Source organism: Nansenia antarctica, assembly GCF_963989245.1.
Source record: "Nansenia antarctica genome assembly, chromosome: 1".
NCBI lineage: Eukaryota > Metazoa > Chordata > Actinopteri > Argentiniformes > Microstomatidae > Nansenia > Nansenia antarctica.
In genome coordinates this window covers 84,340,749-84,361,486 of record NC_137674.1, presented here as the reverse complement: position 1 = coordinate 84,361,486, position 20,738 = coordinate 84,340,749, and the positions used below count along the sequence as shown (strand labels likewise).

Here is a 20,738-nt window from a genome sequence, read left to right as displayed (position 1 = left end):
GAGAGGGAGAGAGGGGAGAGAGAGAGGAGAGAGGGAGAGAGAGGAGAGAGGGAGAGAGGAGAGAGAGGAGAGAGGGAGAGAGAGGAGAGAGGGAGAGAGAGGGGAGAGTGAGAGAGGGGAGAGAGAGAGGAGAGAGGGAGAGAGAGGAGAGAGGGAGAGAGGAGAGAGAGGGGAGAGGGAGAGAGAGGAGAGAGGGAGAGAAAGGAGACAGAGGAGAGAGGAGAGAGGGGGAGAGAGGAGAGAGGAGAGAGAGGTGAGAGGAGAGAGGTTTGAGAGGAAGGATCATACACCGCACAGTCATTACATGATCTAACATCCCTAAAAATATGAAACATTCGTCTCAATGCATTATAGTCAGAAAACACCAGTCATGAGTCTAAGTTTCAACAAGTTGTTGTTCTGAGCAGCCTTGCTCTAGGGGAATCATATCTAATGACAATTATTATGAATGGTAACATTGATACAGTACATTTCTATGGTATGAATGAAAGTTTCAAGAACTGGGTGTGTGTGTGCACTATGAATGGCGTTATTGTATTAAGAGGGACAGGGTCAGACTACGTCAGAGTGAATATCGAGAGGAATTAAACAGTTCACCTGTTTTAAAACTTCTATGAGTACGAGAGAGAAGATGAAGTCGATGGCCAGATCCCTCCTTTCAAGTAGATAATCTCTCTGCTGCTCATCGCTGTGGGAGACAGAGAGGTAGGGGGGGACAAGTTATAAAGTAGGTACAGTATGTAAAACTACAGTTGTACATTAGCATTATCTTAAGTTTTAGAATGTGAATGAAACATATCGTTAGCCTCATAGCATAATAAAAGTCATATATTGGCCAAATTGAGATATCTGCCTAACTCTACTCTCCTAACACTGCTGATTCACTGTGCATTATTGCCTCTATGCCATCAGCCTATCAGAATGCTTGTTGTTACATTCCAAAATCACTATCTGCCCAAGTCATCTCTTTGACATAGGCATGTTTGACACTACATACAAAGATGGCTCAGCTGACCACAAGCTGACCACAAGTGAAGCATGACAATTATGCTATGAGGCTAACAGTATTTTCTATTTGTTCCAATTCCTTGAGGTAATTGTGGTGATAAAAGTGGTGAATAAAGTAGATTTATATCTCACTTTTTGGACTTAGTGTTGGATCTGGGTCTGTACTCGTGTGACTCGTCCCCCAGGCCGTTCTGTCTCTTGTACCAGTCGAACAGCGTGCGTAAGATGGAGGGCAGGCAGTACTCCGCCAGAGAGCTCATGGTGCTGATCAACTGAAAGGACAAGCAGATATTTGCAAACGTTAAGTTATTTTTAAAGTTATTTTCTATTTTGGTGCAGTCTCACTCATATTTTTCATTTTATTGGACAGATACAGTGAAGACAGACAGGAAAGTAAGGAGAGAGGGCATGTCAGCAGGGCAGTGTGCACTGTAGACCACGGTGCTAGACCACTGGACCACCCCAGGCCACACAAATGTGTACATTTGTTGTTATATATCATGTACATGGTCCAGTGTAACTACAGTCTAATTTTTTCCAAGTTAACACAGTTAACAGTAAACACTGTTGTGTAGCTTCTATGCAACAAGTCTCATGTTTTTTTTATATCTGTACCAAAAGAAAACAAAAAGGTTTCAAGTTTGGAGTGACAGATCTGTGAGAGATCAACTGGGGATTCTGAAGAGACATGAGGAGAGCAGAGGGAGAGAGAGACAGAGAGAGAGAGACAGAGAGAGAGAGAGAGAGAGACAGAGAGAGAGAGAGAGAGAGACAGAGAGAGAGACTTGAGGAGAGCAGAGGGAGAGAGAGAGAGACAGAGAGAAAGAGAGAGAGAGGGAGAGAGAGAGAAAGAGAGAGAGAGAGAGAGACACCGAGAGAGAAAGAGACTTGAGGAGAGCAGAGGGAAGGATAAAGGAGAGAGGATACTCTGCACCTGTATGGGCCTGTAGGGGCTAGCTGAGATTCCCAGGGGGGTTAGCGTTAGCTAAGGGGAGGGAGAGGAGAGGAAGGAAAGGGAAAGGGCCGGACAGGGTAGGGCCCTAGCTCGCAGCACGCAGGAAGGGTGGGGAGTCTGGCCAGGGAGCCTGGGGAACCAGGGGAACACAGCGCGCCCTTCATTCAGCACCGGGAGGGGAGAAGAATCCTGGCTCTGTCCTGCCACTGAATGGCCCCAGGCAGCAACACAAACGCACCCCTGTGGCAGTTGAAAAAGCCCTTCTCTCTGCAGCCTCCGCAGGCCTGCCTGGCTGTACACACCTAGAGTAGCACACCCAACTGTACGCTCGCTAGGTAAACAACCCCTTGTCCCCCTGCCCTTGGCTGGTGCTGAAAGGCTTTTTAGGATTTGAGCGGGGCTTTCAGCTTTTCAGGCCATGAGCATTTTCATGTTACAGTAGAGGACAGTGTCCAGTGAGTAAGACACGAACATAAACCGCTGTGGTTCTGTGACCGTCCTAGGCGACCTTTCTGAGGTATTATGACACAACGGGACTCAGCTGGATGTCTTTTTAGATAGATAGATAGATAGATAGATGGATAGATAGATAGATGGATAGACTGCATCTAGCAATTGTCACCATGTTTCCTTACTGTAAGAGCCGCCTCAGGGGTCAAACGACCATAGTCTTTACAATGGGAAGCTGCTACTTACACACAAAGACCACTAGTTGGCGTGTCTTGTAAATTAGCCTGCCTCCTACACAGAAAAACTGCAAAATAGCTTTATACTAGCTTATCCTGATGTGATTTTGAAAATGTAAGGATACTGGGTAGTAGAACGCACATATCTAGGAAAAGTCATGAAAGGAGGGTCCTGTAATTTGATCGAGTGCAAAGGTGTAATAGTCGTGAGAATTATAAGGTTCTATCTCCGTCTAGGGCAGTTCAGAGATATTGAGCGTCAACGTTTTTACATTCCATTATGTTTTGTGAGATGGAACCTTTGTATTTTATTAATTACTAACTAAAAAAATTCAACATTTAAAAAATAACACCACACAGGCATTAATAAACACCTAATGGATCAGATTATGTAAAAAACGAAATTTTGACAAACATGGAGATAGAACCTTATAATTCTAACGCCACGTTGTGTTAAAACCCTGATGCCCTGGTCTCTGCTCAGCATATCCATCATCTAATCCATCCACCATCCATGTTCCCATGTTTAATTTGTTGAAATATGTACTACCCTGTACTACATCAGTGTGGTCTTGTTAGAATTAGTATGCAACATTAACTAACTGTTATAGAGAATTATGGATTTCTTTCATTATGAACTAGTTATACATCATTTTAAATCTTTCATAAAGGGTTGTTTACACATTTCAAAAAGTCAAAACGATTTCTCAACAGCTATTCAGGCCAAATAGTTCTTCACTATTTTGATCATCATGACATCTGCCAGATGCTTTTAATCAATTTCTGCTTTTTAACCAGATCGTTTTAATCTATGTCCAATAAACTGTACTTACTTGGTCAAACTGTGGATCCTCACCCCTCTGAAGAGATTTAGTTAACGGTTTCTCCTGCAAAACACAAAAAGAAAGCATTAAAAAACGACCATTCAAACAGACAAAAAGAGGAATACTGTAGGTTAGAAAAGTTCTAAGATTCTATGTTAGAAGTTCTAAGATTCTAAGTTAGATTCTAAGATTTTAGCTCATAATTCTATCCCTCTGTCAGGCCCGGTCTGAAAAGTGCTGAGTATTTTTGGAGGGTGACTTATTAACCGTAATGAGAGGACCATCAGTCAGTCTGAGAGTGGCGCTCTGCTGTCAGACATTAGAGATGGCACCTTAATGACGCCTTACATCATTACTGCCTTTAATCATAATGCCCTTCATTGGGAAGCTGGGCTCATGCCATCCCTCTCCCTCTCCCTCTCCCTCTCCCTCTCCCTCTCCCTCTCCCTCTCCCTCTCCTGCTCTCAGGAACCCTTTCTTTGGAGCCAACTCATTTCTGAATCAAACGGAAAAAAATGGAACCGCCTCTTTACAATGCAAAGCTGCTACTTACACACAACGACCACTAGTTGGCGCGTCTTGTAAATTAGCCTGCTTCTTACACAGAAAAACTGAAAAATAGCTTCATACTTTCCTGATGTGATTTTGAAAATGTAAGGACACTGGGTGGTAGAACGCACATATCTAGGAAAAGTCATGAAAGGAGGGTCCTGAAATTTGAGGGAGTGCAAAGATATAACATTTTTCTTTACTCACAGGAGTCAAAGCTTTTTGGTCATTTTGCGCGAGTTCATAATTGCCGACATGCAGAGCTTTCCCCCCAGACCGTGTCACATTTGTTACAGGTAGGGATGCACGATATTATCGGCACCGATATTTATCGGCCCGATAATGGGAAATTAATGTTTATCAGTATTTATCTTTCTTTTTTTTTCGCGTGCACGCGCATAAAACACGCACTGGCGCTCGAAACAAAGACGTAATTTCACTTTACCCACGCAATACCCACTTAAACATGTGTGAGGATACGTAACAGCGTTTTGTGACAGAACTTTCACTTTCATTCATGAAATTCACCCCGTCTGTGTTACTGTTTACACAAGTACAATCACAGTGTGACAGTCAGATGGAGCATTCGGTAAACAACAACAGCAAGGTAATGCATCAGCTGAGTTAAAGAAAACCAACTCTTACCTTTGATGACAGAACATGAGCCGTGTTTACCCGTACCTCCGTCGTTCTGTTCGTGGTGATTTTAGAGGCAATAGATTATTTTTGCCCCGCGCATATTGCTATGAATAGTTCGAAGATAGGTGCTTGCACGTTAGGTGCGAGGCTGCTCGGTTAACCCATTAGCGGGAACATTATTAGTTGCACAAAATAGGCTGATTTAATTGACCATGAACATCAGAGACAGACATTACGAATGTTCATTTAAAATACTCCGGAAGCCCGAAGTCCGGAAAACCGGAAGTCGGAAGTCCTCAGCATAATGCATTGTCTGCAATACAACCGGAGATTCAGGACGCACATTTTCGCGCCCTGGCCAAGAAATAGAGACAGCCAATTGGAGCGCTGCTTCAGCTCACGTGTAAGCGAAAAGTATTCGTCCTGGCATAGACTTGCATTGACCGGCGCCCCGCGTTCTCCCCCTATGTATTTTAACAGTGAGTTTTACACACACACACAGATAAAAATGTTTATTGTATTGGAGGATTTTTAATGAATGCTGATAGGCGCCGACAGAATATCAGCCGCATTTTGTGAATAAACAATGTTTATTTAAAAAAAACACTTTTACAAATCGCAACTAGGAAGTGAAGGTGGGGGCGGCGCCCCAGCGCCCTCTATCGGCCAGCCGCCACTGGAGCCGATAATATGAAGCCGGAAATATTTCTGCTTCCGGTTTCCGCGCTCATGCTGCTGCGCCTGCGTACAGACACGCAGTGTATATAGACGAGACGAGAGCGAAACATGTCTTCCCCGGTGTGGACATTCTTCACAGTTTCTGAGGCAGATAGTGCGTTTGCAATTTGCAATACATTCGTTCGACAAAAGTTCGGAGAGGAGGGCAAAGGTCTACGAGTTACAACACAACGAATCTCATAAGTCACCTTAAGATTCACCATTGCAAGCACGCTGTATGGAAGGAATATCAAGCACTAGTAGTAGCAGAACAAGGTAGCCTAGCCGCGGAAAAAAAAGCTGCTGTGCCTATTGAACACGCATTTGAAAACTGCAGGAAGTTCACTCGAGACAGCTCAAAGGCTCAAGCAATCAATGAAAAAATAATGGAGTTGATGGCCCTCGACGACCAGCCTTTCTCTGTAGTAGAAGATAAAGGATTTCGCCAGCTAATTTCACATTTAGAGCCCCGGTATACACTCCCAAGTCGCCGCTATTTTGCAGACGTGTGCCTGCCTGCTATGTATGATACAGTCGCCACACACATCCATAGTCTGGTCGATACTAGCGAGATAAGTTTTACCACGGACACTGTATTCGCCACGGACTTCTGACGTTAGTCCAGTCAGTCAGTATGCTTAGTTTGACGGCCCAGTGGCTGGATGAGGACTTCAATATGAAGAAGACACTGCTGCATGCACAGGAGTTCTCCGGTTCGCATACTGCGACAGCCATCCGCGGGGCTTTTGAAACCATGTTTGGACAGTGGAAGATAACTAAGGAGCGGGTGCACGTTGTGCTGAGGGACAATGCGCGCAATATGGCCAAGGCTTGTGAGGAATGTGAAGTTGCAAGCTTGGGCTGTATGGCCCACAGTTTACAGCTTGCCGTTAATGAGGCTGTACTGAGCCAGAGAAGTATATCCGATATTAAATCATCAATCTTTGCTCACTAGTACTACATAGCCTTTCTTACCTTCAGGTGTGCATGAACTACAGGTTATCAACTGTGAAATTATATCTGTGTAACCAGGGAGTAGCTAAAGGACTGTAGAATTTAGGAAGGGCTGGTTATCTAACTAACTCTGAGCTAAATCGGCAGTGTAGGAGGATAGAGGCAGGGGGCGCCAGCAACCCTTTAGACTAGCATTACTAGCATTAGCATTAGCATTAGCATTAGCATTAGCTAACAGACAACTAAACACACAGCAATGTATCAAATATGAACAAACACATTTATTTATACAAATGATATATACATCCCCATATATACTCCCTCCCCGCCGGCCACACACACACTCAATCCCTCACTCACACACAGTACCTGGCCTGAAAAGGCTTAGAGTCCCGGACTGAAATGAGCGCGTTGAGGCCTGGTTGGAGCTCGCATGTGCTTCGAGGAAGGCAGCAGACAAGGGGGGGGAGTGACGTTGCAACTCGAAGGGAAAGGGGCTTCTTCGTAGTCAACGACGAGGTGTGAATGGTTCAGGTCCGGTGGTCCACGGTCAGCTCCGGTGGTGTCAGCGGTCGGTCGCAATCCACCTCGTGGAGGCGACGGCTCTGTCCAGCTTGGGTCTCGCTATGCGCCAACGTTAGCAGCCGGCGGCTAGCAAGGCTGGCTAACGGTGACACAGCTAAACTGGGCTAGCGCTGTTAACTCACTAAAACTCCGTACGGCTCACAGTTCCCTGGACATTCAGGATAAAGAGCGACTTTATTGAGCAAACTTCCTGAACCTGGCTGGCTAGCTAGAAAGTTCACACAGAGTTGTCACATTGGTTTGGAGCACGTTCCCGCGAAGCTTCTTCTTCTTCTTCTCACTCTCGTCACTCTAACGCACAGACCACTTCCGTCGCTATATATACCAACCGAACATACATCCGGTCACGTACGCCAATCATACATCCGGTCACGTACGCCACTCAAAACCACGCCCACTAATCTGGCGCTTGCACAATACTAAACAAATCTAAGACAGAACTTATACAATTACAATAACAATACATACACTATTCATGAAAACGTACATGAATAGTATGGAAAATAATAAAGGAAATAACAGGGGCAAAATAGGGCTGATTCGGGGAAACTAACTGGCTCTAAATTGTGGGCCTTCATAACAATCTGAATGGTCTTTATTGTCATTGATATAGTACAGGTACCAAACAACGAAATTTGGGAGGGGGGGCTCCCCTGGTGCTAGGAAATAAAAAAAATAAAAAATATCGGTTATCGGCCACGAGAAGCGGGTAAACATCGGTATCGGTAGGAAAAAAATGCATATCGTGCATCCCTAGTTACAGGTTTACATTTGCAATCGTATTGATTTAATTACATGTCCTATTTGAATCCTTTCCCCTTTTGAGATTTGTGACACAGTCTGATCATTTGGTCCGCATGTCGGCAACCAATCAAAATGTTGGGACATTTTCTTTTGAAAGACTACAAACTAAGTTTCAACGTTGTTGAGAATCACAACATAAACTCGCTAGTCAAGCCAAAATACTGCAACGCAATGGATTGGGTGAGTAATCCCCACCGCTACCTAGTTAACTATAACACTACTTTACATTGTTAGCAGGCTCACAAAACAAGCCATGTTAGTTGACTAGCGATGTGTCAGTGATTTTCAACAAAATGTATTCACATTTTTCGAATCGTTACATCGGATCCCGACATGAGGACCAAAGCATTAGAACGTGTCACACTTTACTAGGCAAACGAGGCAGCCTATATCAACCTTTTACCTACTATAATTGATTGATTGATTGATTGATTATACTTTATTGTCCCCGAGGGGAAATTTGTCTTGGGCATGGTACTTTCATGCTTCAAGTGCAACAGAGACGATACATACAACATACAGTAGACAAAGTAAACAACAGGACAGCAACAAACATTGAGTGACATTGGTAGCAGTTTCCACCTGGACATGGCATCATTTGGTATAAATATATATTGCACATAACCCTTCAAGTGGTGTTTTCGAATATTGCACATGGCCCTTCAAGTGGTGTCTAAGATAAAGTGCAGGTGCTGGTGATCATGTCCTAATCATCGTTTCTGCTTGAGCGAATTGATTAGTTTAATGGAGAATGGGACAAATGATAGTTTTAAGAGCTTATAATTACATCTTGGCATGCGAAGCCTTCTACCTAGGGGGAGAACTTCGTATTCTGTGGAGAGCGGATGTTGGGGGTCTGCGATTATCTTGTTAGCCTTGTCCAGGACAGCTTTTTCATATAGTTTATTTAGGATCACATAGTCTCTTTCACCTACAATTTTCATAGCTGTTTTGTGAATGCTGACTAGTCTGTTTTTTTGTTGTACAGTTAAGTTGCCAAACCACACAATTATTCCATATCTGATTACACTTTCAACAATGGACTGATAGAAAATTCTCATGATCTGCTTTCTCACCCCATAAAGTCTGAGTCGCCTCAGGTGATAAAGCCTCTCCTGTAGTTTGTTACATAAGCTGTCTAAGTGTGTATTCCAGCAGAGATGGTTGTCTAATTGAATACCTAAGTACTTATAAGAGGGCACCTGGATGATTGTTTGGTCTTTAACGACCACAGGCTCATGGTCAGTTACCTGCCTTGGGTCTAACACAACCTCCTGAGTTTTGGTGAGGTTTAAGATGAGATGGTTGCTGTCGCACCATTTAGTGAATATGTTAATCTCATCATGGAGCACCGAGGGGTCTGTATCTTTATCAAGGAGACTTAGAATTGCAGTGTCGTCAGCATATTTTATAATATGGTTGCTTGGGTGGTTACTTTTACAGTCGTTGGTGTATACTGAGAAAAGATATGGGGACAGAACGCAACCTTGGGGGACACCTGTACTGCAGTGTTTAGTCACTGACAGTGTTCCATTGACTTTCACTTGCTGTTCTCTTTCTAACATGAAGGAATGGATCCTTTGATTAAAGTACTATTGACACCCATGTCTTTGAGCTTTCCTAAGAGCACGTGGGGTTGTACCGTATTAAAGGCGGAACTAAAGTCAACAAACATAATTCGGGCATAGGCCTTTTTGTTCTCGAGGTGCTTGGATACAGAATGTGTGATATAGAGAATAGCATCCTCCGTGCTACGGTTCTGTTTATAGGCAAATTGAAAAACATCTAGCAGTAGGTCAATGTGTTTTCTAAGCAGAGACAGTACATATCGTTCAAAACATTTAATCACAATGGAAGTTAGAGCAATGGGGCGGAAGTCATTATTCTCCATGGCACGAGGTTTTTTCGGCACAGGGATTATAACTGACTTCCTCCACAGAGCTGGAACCTCGGTATTCAGGGACTTTTCAAATAGCGGACACCATGCTGTTGTTAGTTCTTCTGCACAGTTTTTGAGAAGAGAAGCTGATAGACCGTCTGGACCTGTGGACCTGTTGGTAGACACCCTGCTAAAGAGACGTTGAATGCTGGTAGGATTTACCTCCAACCAGCAGTTGGCATCAGTCTCTGGCAGGGTCTGCAACACACGGTCACACTCCTGAGAGTTCCGTGTGTCAAACCTCAGGTAGAAGTCATTCAGCTCGTTTGCTTTTTGTTGTTCGTCTAGGGTCATGACAGGGTTTCCGTTAACCGGTAATTACCGGTCTTTGTCCGATAAAATCTGTTGAAGTCCGACATATTTAAACCTCTTCGGTCAAAATGTCCGGTGAAAATAACCGCTAAACCCAGTAGCCCATTCGGCGGTAACCCGCCCTATCTGGCAACCCTGTCTCTCAACGGCGCAAGTAGTTTAGTCAGTTCATTGAGTTTGATCTAGTCTAAATAAAACCACTGCAGTGACCGGAGTCAAGGTTATTGTTCTGCGTGTTTTGGATGTGCTAGAGCACAGTGAATGACCACCGAGGGCCGTGAGATGCGGCCAGTAAAGGACGCTAGCGGCTTATTGCGCTACTATCGACAGCCTGGGCTACTGGTACCATTAATTAGGATTGATTAGATTAGGTTGACAATACCACACTACATTTGAGTTTAGGGATATCAATGTTATATATTTGTGTATGTTTTATCTTTATGTATTAAATGTTATAATTGTTCCACATTTGAGACCTGTCTTCCCCCCACTCAGTTATTCAGTCGGTGTCCATCATTTTAGTTCAATTTAGTCTATCTATAGTGTTAGAGTTTAATTTGTGCCACTAAGGTGAAATAGTCCACGGGTGTGTATCCCCCCGATACATCCTCCTCATTCTCATACTCCCGAGTCTGAGTAAGTATGATTTGACAGGCAGCTAGACTTAATGCCTTCCCCATCAGCGAGACGTGGTTATAGAATTGACGTTGTTTTATTGATAAAAAGGGTAAAACTGGAAAGAGAATATAAAAAACCTACATTACTGTCGTGAAACTATTTAACACACTTCAGTTAACGTAATGTGGAGTCCGTTCATTGATCGACCGATGCAGTCCGTTCAAATAGCCATCAAAAGCTAAACTAGGCATACTTAAAATTACCAATTACATACTCAAATCCCATTAATGCAATTGAAATAAACATCTTAAAGTAGCCTACAGTCGTAATTCAAAGTAGCAAAGGTGACTAGGCTGCCCAGTGTGGCGCGCGTGCAGCCCTGGACATATTATGCCATAGTAGCGCATGCGAATCATGAAAGCCTATAATATAGTTAGCAATCTAATCGTATCGGATGAGAATTTAAATAGACATTAAATGGCATAGGCCTATATAGGCTACAGGGTTTCCGTTAACCGGTAATTACCGGTCTTTGTCCGGTAAAATGTATTGAAGTCCGACAAAATGAAAACTCGTCGGACATTTATGTCCGGTGAAAATAATTCCCTCTAAGCACAATTGGAATACAATTCGCTAAAGTTCACATTCTGATTCCTTCTATTTTAAAAAAGACGAATATATAGGCTATGTATTTCTTTTATTATGATATGATTTGACACCGGCATGATGATGTCTCCTAATGTGTAGGCTGCCTATGCGAAACAGCGGTTGTTTCCGGTGTGCGCTATAACTCGTGCACAATCGAGTCGAGGCAGAGAGGAGGATAGCGATGTTTCTCTCTGTGATAGTGTGATTATGCAAGCCTTTTCTGAAAGGGATGAGAACCCGATTGTTTCAGCTTCTCCCAGGGAGAAAGTGGTAGAGTTACCATCCTCCCCGAGTCCTACCATACCATCCGCTGACAGCCTATCTCTCCCGGTAACCGGCGAGCGATTGCGTGTCGCTCAAGTAGCTGATCAGTCATTAAACAAATGTTTTTTACATGCAGCTAGTGAGGAATCTGAAATAGGGGGCAACGTAGTTTATTTCCTTAACGATGGGATATTAATGCGTAAATGGTCTCCTCCTAATGCAAATGGTTGTGAGTGGAATACTGTAAAACAAGTGGTTGTGCCTGTGGGTTATAGACAACAGGTGTTATCTGTAGCACATGAGAGCCAGTGGTCAGGACATTTAGGTATAACTAAAACTTATCAGCTGATATTGAAACATTTCTTTTGGCCCGGACTGAAGGCGGATGTTGCCAAGCACTGCCGCTGTTGCCATACTTGTCAGATGGCGGGTAAGCCTAATCAATCCATTCCACCCGCACCATTGCATCCCATTCCTGCTATAGGGGAGCCATTTGAACGTGTAATAATTGATTGTGTTGGACCTTTGCCTAGGACTAAAAGTGGAAGTCAGTATTTGCTCACTACTATGTGCGCTGCTACTCGTTTTCCCGAAGCTGTTCGGTTGCGTAACATATCAGCTAAACGAAATGCGTTCCCAACCAGCGAGACCTGGTTATAGAAATGACGTTGTTTTATTGATAAAAAAAGGGTCAAACTGGAAAGAGAAAATAGAAAACTCACATTAATCCCAAACAATTTAACAAACTTCAGTTAACGTAATGTGGAGTCCGTTCATTGATCGATGCTGTCTGTTCAGTTCCCAGAGGCGCCCGTTCAGCGCTGGACATATGCGAATCATGTTATATTATTATATATTTTATAGCTCGCATCTAATCGTATCGGATGAGAAATAGACATTAAATGGCATATATAGGCCGCTACACAACAGTAATCACCGCGACAAACAGCTATATTAGATTTGGAGAAAAAAAATATATAATTTTGAAAAAAATTATTTTTATTATATTTTAATATGTCCGGAATATATCACGTTTGTCCGGTAAATCGAAATCTTCCCGGACACGATGTCCGGCGGCAATTTTTTCTAACGGAAACCCTGGGCTACACAACAGCTAATCACCGCGACAAACACCTATATTATATTCTAATATGATGACCGGAATTTCTCCCGTTTGTCCGACACATTGAAATCTTCCCGGACACGTTGACCGGCACCACATTTTTCTAACGGAAACCCTGGGTCATGATCTGTCTTTTTGTTGGGTTCATGTTGGTCACTGATTTCATTGTGTCCCATAGTTTTTTAGAGTTGGAAGTCAAAAAACTTTGTTCCATTGTGTCCCTGTGTTTTTTCCTTGCACTAACAAGCAGTTGTTTTAGTTCTTTCTGGACTACTGACAGTCCTGCCCTGTCCTTATTTCTGAATGCCTGTTTTTTCCTATTTATGCAATCTTTGATTTATTTTGTGATATATGGTTTGTTATTAGGATAAACTACTATTTCCTATTACTATTTATAAGAGCCGCCTTGGGGGTCAAATGACCATAGTCTTTACAATGGAGAGCTGCTATTTACACACAACGACCACTAGTTGGCTGTCTCTTAAATTGGCCTGCCTCCTACACAGAAAAACTTTTGAAAATGTAAGGATACTGGGTGGTAGAACGCACATATCTAGGAAAAGTCATGAAAGGAGGGTCCTGAAATGTTATCGAGTACAAAGATGTAAACAAATGTTTACTCCCCACCCATGGCTGTTCTAGTGTTAAACTGTTGCGTACGGGTGTACACAGACAATAGCATAGAGATAGAGAGGGACAAACAAAGGCAGAGTCATCCTCCCTGCAGTCTTCTGGAGAGGGGCACGACAGATCAAGGGGGAGGGGGCACTTTCTCTGTGGTAATTAACACTTCCCTGCTGAGCCCAGGCCGGAGACTAATGGCGCTTTTCCATTACAGGGCCAGGCCGGGCCAGCCCGGGCTGGCCTGCTTCTTTGGCGCTTTTCCATATGTCGGCCCGGGTCGGGTCAGGTCGGGTCGGGTCGCTTCTTTAGCTACCCTTCGATACCAGGGTCTACATTTTTAGACCCGGATCTTTTTGCCAGGCTGCGTGTGACGTGTGACGCTGCACACCGTTGATTGGTCAATGGAAATCGTCATCCCATGTTCATAGATTTCTTTGCTAACCGCCATCTTGAAATACCACATTCGCTCTTGGAAAATGTCACTACAGTTTCTGTAATAGCTTATTAATAAAGATTCGAAAAATTATGCTGACCATCGTATTATCTTAGTTTAATGTCATTTCAATGCATCATATAACTTTTATTTACAACAAGCATAACACAAAAATCACTATTATGCACCGTCTTTGCCCGTGAATAACACCGGCTGTGGAGGTGATACAAACACAATACTCCTTTGCTAACTTCACCATCGGTCTACGGTCATTTTGAGCAATTAACCACCGCGCTGACACCCCGAGAAGTTATGCTTTTAACCGTAAACTCGATGAACCGGGAGTTCAACTTCAACTTCAATGGAATCCCAAGCTGTGCCGTCCAGCCATTTTCGCCGTTCACTCATGAGTCAAATGCCGGTAGATTCGCGTCTTGTCGGCGTTTCCCTGGTTGCGAGATCTAAACTACTAGAACTGAAATCGGCAGGTAACAGGCACGTAACATCCATATGCTGTATATATACATACATATATTTGACTACCAGCAAGACACCGGAGCACTCTATAAACGCGGAGATTGGAGCCCCGCGTCAGTCAGCCTTTTCGTAGAAATACATCGCATCCCAATCCCTGGTTGCGAGATCTAAACTACAAATCTACTAGAACTGAAAGCGGCAAGTAGGCTAACAGGCACGTAACATCCATATGCTGTATAAATAAATATATTTGACTACCAGCAAGACAGCGCTGCACTCGTATCTATCAGCCTGTCTGTATAATGATGTCGTTGAATGCCGATGCTGAGATACTGTGCTGATGGACCATTCGCTGACTGTCTTAATAAATCAAGTACAGAGATTCCAACCCGTGTTGAACATTCTATTTCCTTGTCAAATGTGTATGCTGTGCACCTAATCTATCCTGAGATGACACAACGCATTTAAGATCACAATCCTCAATAGATTGATTCCATCGTTTTACAGACAAGAAGATTCTACAATCTATCAGCCTTTCCGTAGAAATACATCGCTCCCTGTATAACGATATATATCTAACGTTACATGTTTTAAGGCTGATCTGTGCATGATGGTGCTGCATTTTGACATAATTCTTATCGCATTTCCCCCCGTTGTGCTGTGCCGTTCCGTAGTCCAGAGCTTCATCATCCCCCTTCACCCCTTTCCATCCCTGGCGTCATTTTATCAATGAACGTGGTATTATACATATTTGTTGTTATTTATGGAAGTGTCCGGTTGCTGGAGGAACCAGGACGCCGGCTACACTGCACAGTTTAGCCCGAAATAGAGAGAGTGCTGTACACCCCGAGAAGTTATGCTTTTAACCGTAAACTCAATGAACCCGCTGCTGCTCGCAGCACCGCGCCAGCTGGTTGAAACTGACAGCGGGGGGAGAGAAAAGTGTTCCCAAAATAACAGCAGTCGCATAATGATGCTAAAGTACTAGCCACTTGATATGCTGAACATAACAATGATGCTAAAGTAGTAGCCATCTCATATGCTGAACATAACAATGATGCTACAGTTCATAAAGCAGACAAGTGAAGGCAGTGGTTTTAAGGGTTCAAAAAACATGACTTTATTATGTGTAGAACAACATATGTGCAGAACAAAATCCAATAGAAATGATTCAAACATGCAGACAATCAGGCAGTAGCCATCTCATATGCTGAACATAACAATGATGCTACAGTGAGGTAAAGTAGTAGCCATCTCCTTACGATAGCCCACATAAGTTTCTTTCTCTTTTCAGCATTCCTCTTTCGAGTATCCTTCCTTCTGTCTTTGCTCTTCTGTCTTCTCTCTTTTCTCTCCAAAAAAACACGGTTAATAATATACCACATGCCGAGGGAAAGGCATACGATAGCTGCAAGTTCCTCCATGCTGCTATTGTTGCTGTGTTGTGTCTCGTGAAAATATACGTCACCACCATGGCGCGCTTTTATGACGCGTAACTCCGCCTACTATCGCCTACTCCTCCTACTAGCTCCGGGTCTGTTGTGTATAGTGGAAAACCAGAACTGTTCAAAAGCGGGCCAAAGCGGGCCGAACCGACCTGACGCGACCCGAGCTGGGCTGCTGATGGAAAAGCGCCATAACAGCTCCCTCACAAACACCCTGCCCCCTGGTCCCCTAGCACAGCGTCTGGATGGCCACAGCAGCCCTGAGAGCCCCTCCCAGCCCTGTCTCAACCCCAGACACCACATCAAACACACTCTAAGTACTTGGAGAGGGATTCAATCTAGCCTCCGAAGGGAACTTGAAATTAGATTTCACTTTTTATCCAAAGCAACTTCAAGTAGAACAGTATAGTACATTGTTTGTATAATCCCAGTGGTTATCTACTGTAACCAACATTAGATTAGATTAGATTAGATTAGATTCAACTTTATTGTCATCGCAGAGTACAAGTACTACTAGACAACAAAATGCAGTTTAGCGTCCAACCAGAAGTGCAATAGTGATAAAGGGCATGATATAAATATATAAGAACAAGATGTAGTGATAGGTAACTACCGTATGTAGTATACAGTATGTGCAGAGGTAGTATTGTAAACATCAGTATAGTTTAGAGGTATATTCACTTATGGGCTATGTAAAATTATGAGGTAGTGAGGTAGTTTATGTACAGTGAAGTTGTTTATGTACAGTGAGGTAGTTTATGTACAGTATCTAATGTGCAGAAGTATAAAAGAAGCTATGTCAGGAGACATGTGCAATGTGCAATATACAGTATGTTCAACGGTAGTAATGTAAACATCAGTAGTTGTTGCTAGCACTGCGTACTACCAACTGAACCACACAGGATCACTTCCATGAATACTGACCAGTACATAACTGAGTCTGCTGTTCCTCTTGAAAAATGTGGAATGAAGTATCACTTTCACTTCATTTTCCTTGGATGTTCCTTGGATTTTGGCACGATATTAATCTCAAGCTGGGGGGGCAGGTGGTGACTGCTCTACTGCACTAGAGCTCTTCCCCTTCTGCTTATGAGTATTTATGACAGCTGTTGTAACCTAGCCCCCCTCCCTGACCTGCACAAACCCGTGTTGGGGAGGAGAAGTCAAACCCAAAACTCTCATTGACAGAACACTTTGCTTCCCTTCATCAATGACTCAACAACAATGTGACAGTTTGAAGCTGACAAGCTTCACAATCCTCTCACTTAAGTCGATCAGATGGTACTAATTCCTCATACTGTACAGTATTGCACATAAAGCAGGGTTCCTACAAGTTTCAACAAGTGAAATTTAATACCTTTTTAGACCTTTTTTAGACCTCTTTGAATAAAATGTTAGACCTATTCGCGACACCATATGATATATTTTTGTCATCCTTGAGGTGATGAAATTAGGGATTTCACTGCCATACAGACAAAAAAGGAAGCGAATTGGCATTTTTTTGCTTCCAGCTTGATTAATTTCCGCGTAAATAGATGTTGTCGGACTGATTTCCTTGCAGGATCTAATTTTTAAGACCTAGCACCTACTTTTTGGACCGAATAACTGAGGTTTGTGACCTTTTTAGGCCTTATAAATTGGATTGCTGGATTTTAGACTTAAAGGCTTTTTAAGACCAGCACAGGAACCCTGATAAACTACCCTTTTTTTATTGAACAGAACACAATCCCACAGGGCTGTAATACAGCTCATCTTGGTAAACATCCTGTAGAAAGGGAACACTTAACTGACATCACAAAACTTGAAACTAAACCCTGCAGACGTCATTCACACCTGTTCCCGTCATTTTCCAAAGGATCGTGATGATCAATGTTGAAATGTGGGTCGGTGGGTTCACTTTTCCAACGAACAACAGCTTCCACTAATTATGTCACTCCGAATTTTAGATGTTCTAGTGGTAAGCGCACATTTTCTTACAGAGCAATAGCTTTATGGAATAGGCTACCTGCCTCTCTCAGAGGCCTACGTAGGAGAGACTTCAAGAAACACGTCAAAACTCACTTTGATGGTCATGGGGACTAATTTATGCAAAACCAAGTGAATGTATTGCTTTTCTGCTATTGTTATGTATTGTGTATTAATGTGTTTTAATGCCATGTTTCAGAAGGTTTATTGACATGTACTGAAAGTGTATGAAGTAATGAAATACTGATTTTTGTAATGTTTTAATGTAAGGACTCTTGGAAGATTAGCCATTGGCTAAAAGAGGTCCTAATAAAAACTCAAAACTCAAACACACTCTCTATCTGTGAGATCACAGTGAATTGAATGAAAGAGTACACACTATTTCTATGTGTTACTATCCACAGTACAATATTTCTGAATACAATCCCTTTATTAAAGCAGTGATTAGCATGAATATCATTTCTGGTCACCCTGAAGACAGGATTGCTCACTGTCATGCTAACTCATTATGCTGTTTATGAGTGTTATTATGACTGTTATTATGATGTCTGTATGTATACAATGTTTACAATTGTCTGTATGTATACAATGTTTACAATTGTCTGTATGTATACAATGTTTACAATTGTCTGTATGTATACAATGTTTACAATTGTTCAAATATGATTTTTGTGTCGGACCCCAGGAAGACTAGCTAATGTCATGGCATTAGCTAATGGGGATCCTAATAAACAAACAAACTGCTGTATTTGTAAAGGTAAAGCTCCAGGGCATACAGTTTGTGTGTGACTAAGGACAAAAACCCTTCACACTGTGTCCTAAGACTGTTCCTATGTCGATATGCCAATAGGACTGTCAATACAGACAGACTGTCCTGTCCCCTGAGAACAATTAAACCTAACAAGGTATTTAACAACTTCCCCCTTTTAGCATAATTATTTAAACTCAGATGAATTATTCAGGCCCCACTTTGGAGGTGCAGACTACTGGGTGTTCTCAGCAGTGAAGGAACGTCAGTTGTACTGAGATGTAAATACTTGTATTTCGTTAGCCTCATAGCATAATTGCCTAAGTCATATTTTGGCCAAATTGAGATATCTGCCTAACTCTACTCTCCTAAGGGGGTGTTCACACTTGACTTCTTTTTTTAGAAAAAAGCGCAGCCTTCACCGCCTTTTTACATACAACCCATGGGAAAAGGAAAAAAGCGCAGCCTTCACCGCCTTTTTCCCAGAATGCATTTCGCACCGGCTAGCAGCGGGCAATTTAAATCGTCGATTTAAACCTCCATTGGCTAAAAGCTGTAATTTTGGCAATACAAGTGTTAACATGTCATTTTATGAAGTTTTAATATGTTTTTAGGCGAGAAAGTAACCATATACTGTATATTCCCAAAATGTGTCCAGTTTATCAAAATAACCTGTTTATATATCTGATCTGACGTTTTTTTTCGTCTTCTGTTCGCTAGCTGCGTTCGTAAATTCGCCCTGGAAATCTGATCAGCACTCATGGAATGCCTCTTGTCCAATCAAATTACCTGGTCCCTTTATGACGTTGAACCCAGTGTGCGCTCCGGCGCTGTCAGAGCGAATTTACGAGCGCACCCTGCGTTGCTTATACCTTCAATGCGGAGAAACATCGTAACATAATTATAACAAGTTGTAAAATGATTTGGGGGGCCAATATCTTTAGCTAGCTAAAGTAACTAGTTTACTTTATTGTTGTCTTAGCAGTTGGTAAAAGAACAGGATCAAAACAAAAATATCGTGCTCTGCAGCAAGCACAACTACAACCCAACTTGAAGCCACAATACTGGGACCATTCGTGACTGACAGTCAGTCAAATACTAGTAATACATTTATAAAGTGTAATAAACGTGGATTTCATGAATTTTAAGTGGCATCTTTGTAATCATGACGATGTAGTCATGTCGAAGAGGCAGACAAGGCTTCCCTTTAACTCCCAGAGGCTACGACTATTACCAAGTCTATCGCTGGGTATATTTGCAAGGTGTGTTGTGTTGAACTGGGTATATTTGCAACAGTGTTGCGGAAAATGAAGATTTCTGCCGAATACTGCTAACACTGGAACCACGTTATGAAACACCAGTAGCAATCACGAGTTGTTCAACTGGTAGTAGGCCTACTACATTGTTTTTGTCCATCTTAATGGGTCTGACGTCTTGGAGCACCGGTAGCTAGGAAGTAGGTTACACGCGTACCTACTCTCCTCGTCCTGATTGGTCAGCTGTCAGAAAGGCGCTTGACATCACACTGTGCCTTTCTGAAAAATTAAATAAATTCAACTGAAAAAGGCGGCGGCAGCAGCGCTTTTCTCACGCTTTTTAAAAGGCTAACCATGGCTAAAAGGCTAAAAGGCTAACCCTGGACGTTTTTTTCCTTTTCCCATAGGGTTGTATGTAAAAAGGCGCTGAAGGCCGCGCTTTTTTCTAAAAAAAGAAGTCAAGTGTGAACACCCCCTAACACTGCTGATTCACTGTGCTTTATTGCCTCTATGACATCAGCCTATCAGAATGCTTTTTACATTCCAAAATCACTATCTGCCCAAGTCATCTCTTTGACATAGGCATTTTTGACACTACATACAAAGATGGCTCGGCTGACCACAAGTGAAGCATGACTTAGGCAATTATGCTATGAGGCTAATAATATGTAGGTTTCTGTGAAACACTAACATGTATGCTATATTTGACTTTTACAATCGGCTAAAACAGCATTAACCTCAAACAAAGCCCTGTAACACACAGACAGCCATGCACCTGTTTCTATCAACCCAGGCTAGGCTTGTTGCCAACGTCACCACCTCACTTCCCTTGTTTGTCACCTCCCAAGAGCTCGTCATCCATTTTATTTATTGAAAATTATCTGCTATACCAAACAACTACCATTATTTCAAGTCACTAACCAGACTGTAATGTTCTTAGTATTGTGTTACCATGACAACGAAATGTGAAATAAACCCTAACCCTACCTAACCCAGAAACATACAAAACACTGCCTGGGCTAACCAACCCAACCAACCCAACCAAGGTCAGAGGTCACGCCAGGAAAGCATATTGTTGGAAGAAGTGGAACATTCCTTTATAGCCTGTTCAACTGCTCTTCATGATGACACTTGACTGTTATTTGGAGTGGTATTGGAGTGGTAT

General features: G+C 42.6%; 1 protein-coding gene across 1 annotated transcript in view; it reads right to left on the bottom strand.

Annotated features, from left to right (window-relative positions):
* The window catches only part of frya (furry homolog a), a gene marked incomplete at its 5' end in the record, with an annotated part of 103,480 nt that overhangs the window by 71,913 nt on the left and 10,829 nt on the right, over positions 1-20,738 (bottom strand). Inside the window, 3 exons of the mRNA XM_080531586.1 lie at positions 598-688; positions 1,141-1,280; positions 3,483-3,536. Of these exons, the coding sequence (XP_080387712.1) occupies positions 598-688; positions 1,141-1,280; positions 3,483-3,536 (285 nt within the window). The remainder of the gene's footprint in view (positions 1-597; positions 689-1,140; positions 1,281-3,482; positions 3,537-20,738) is intronic.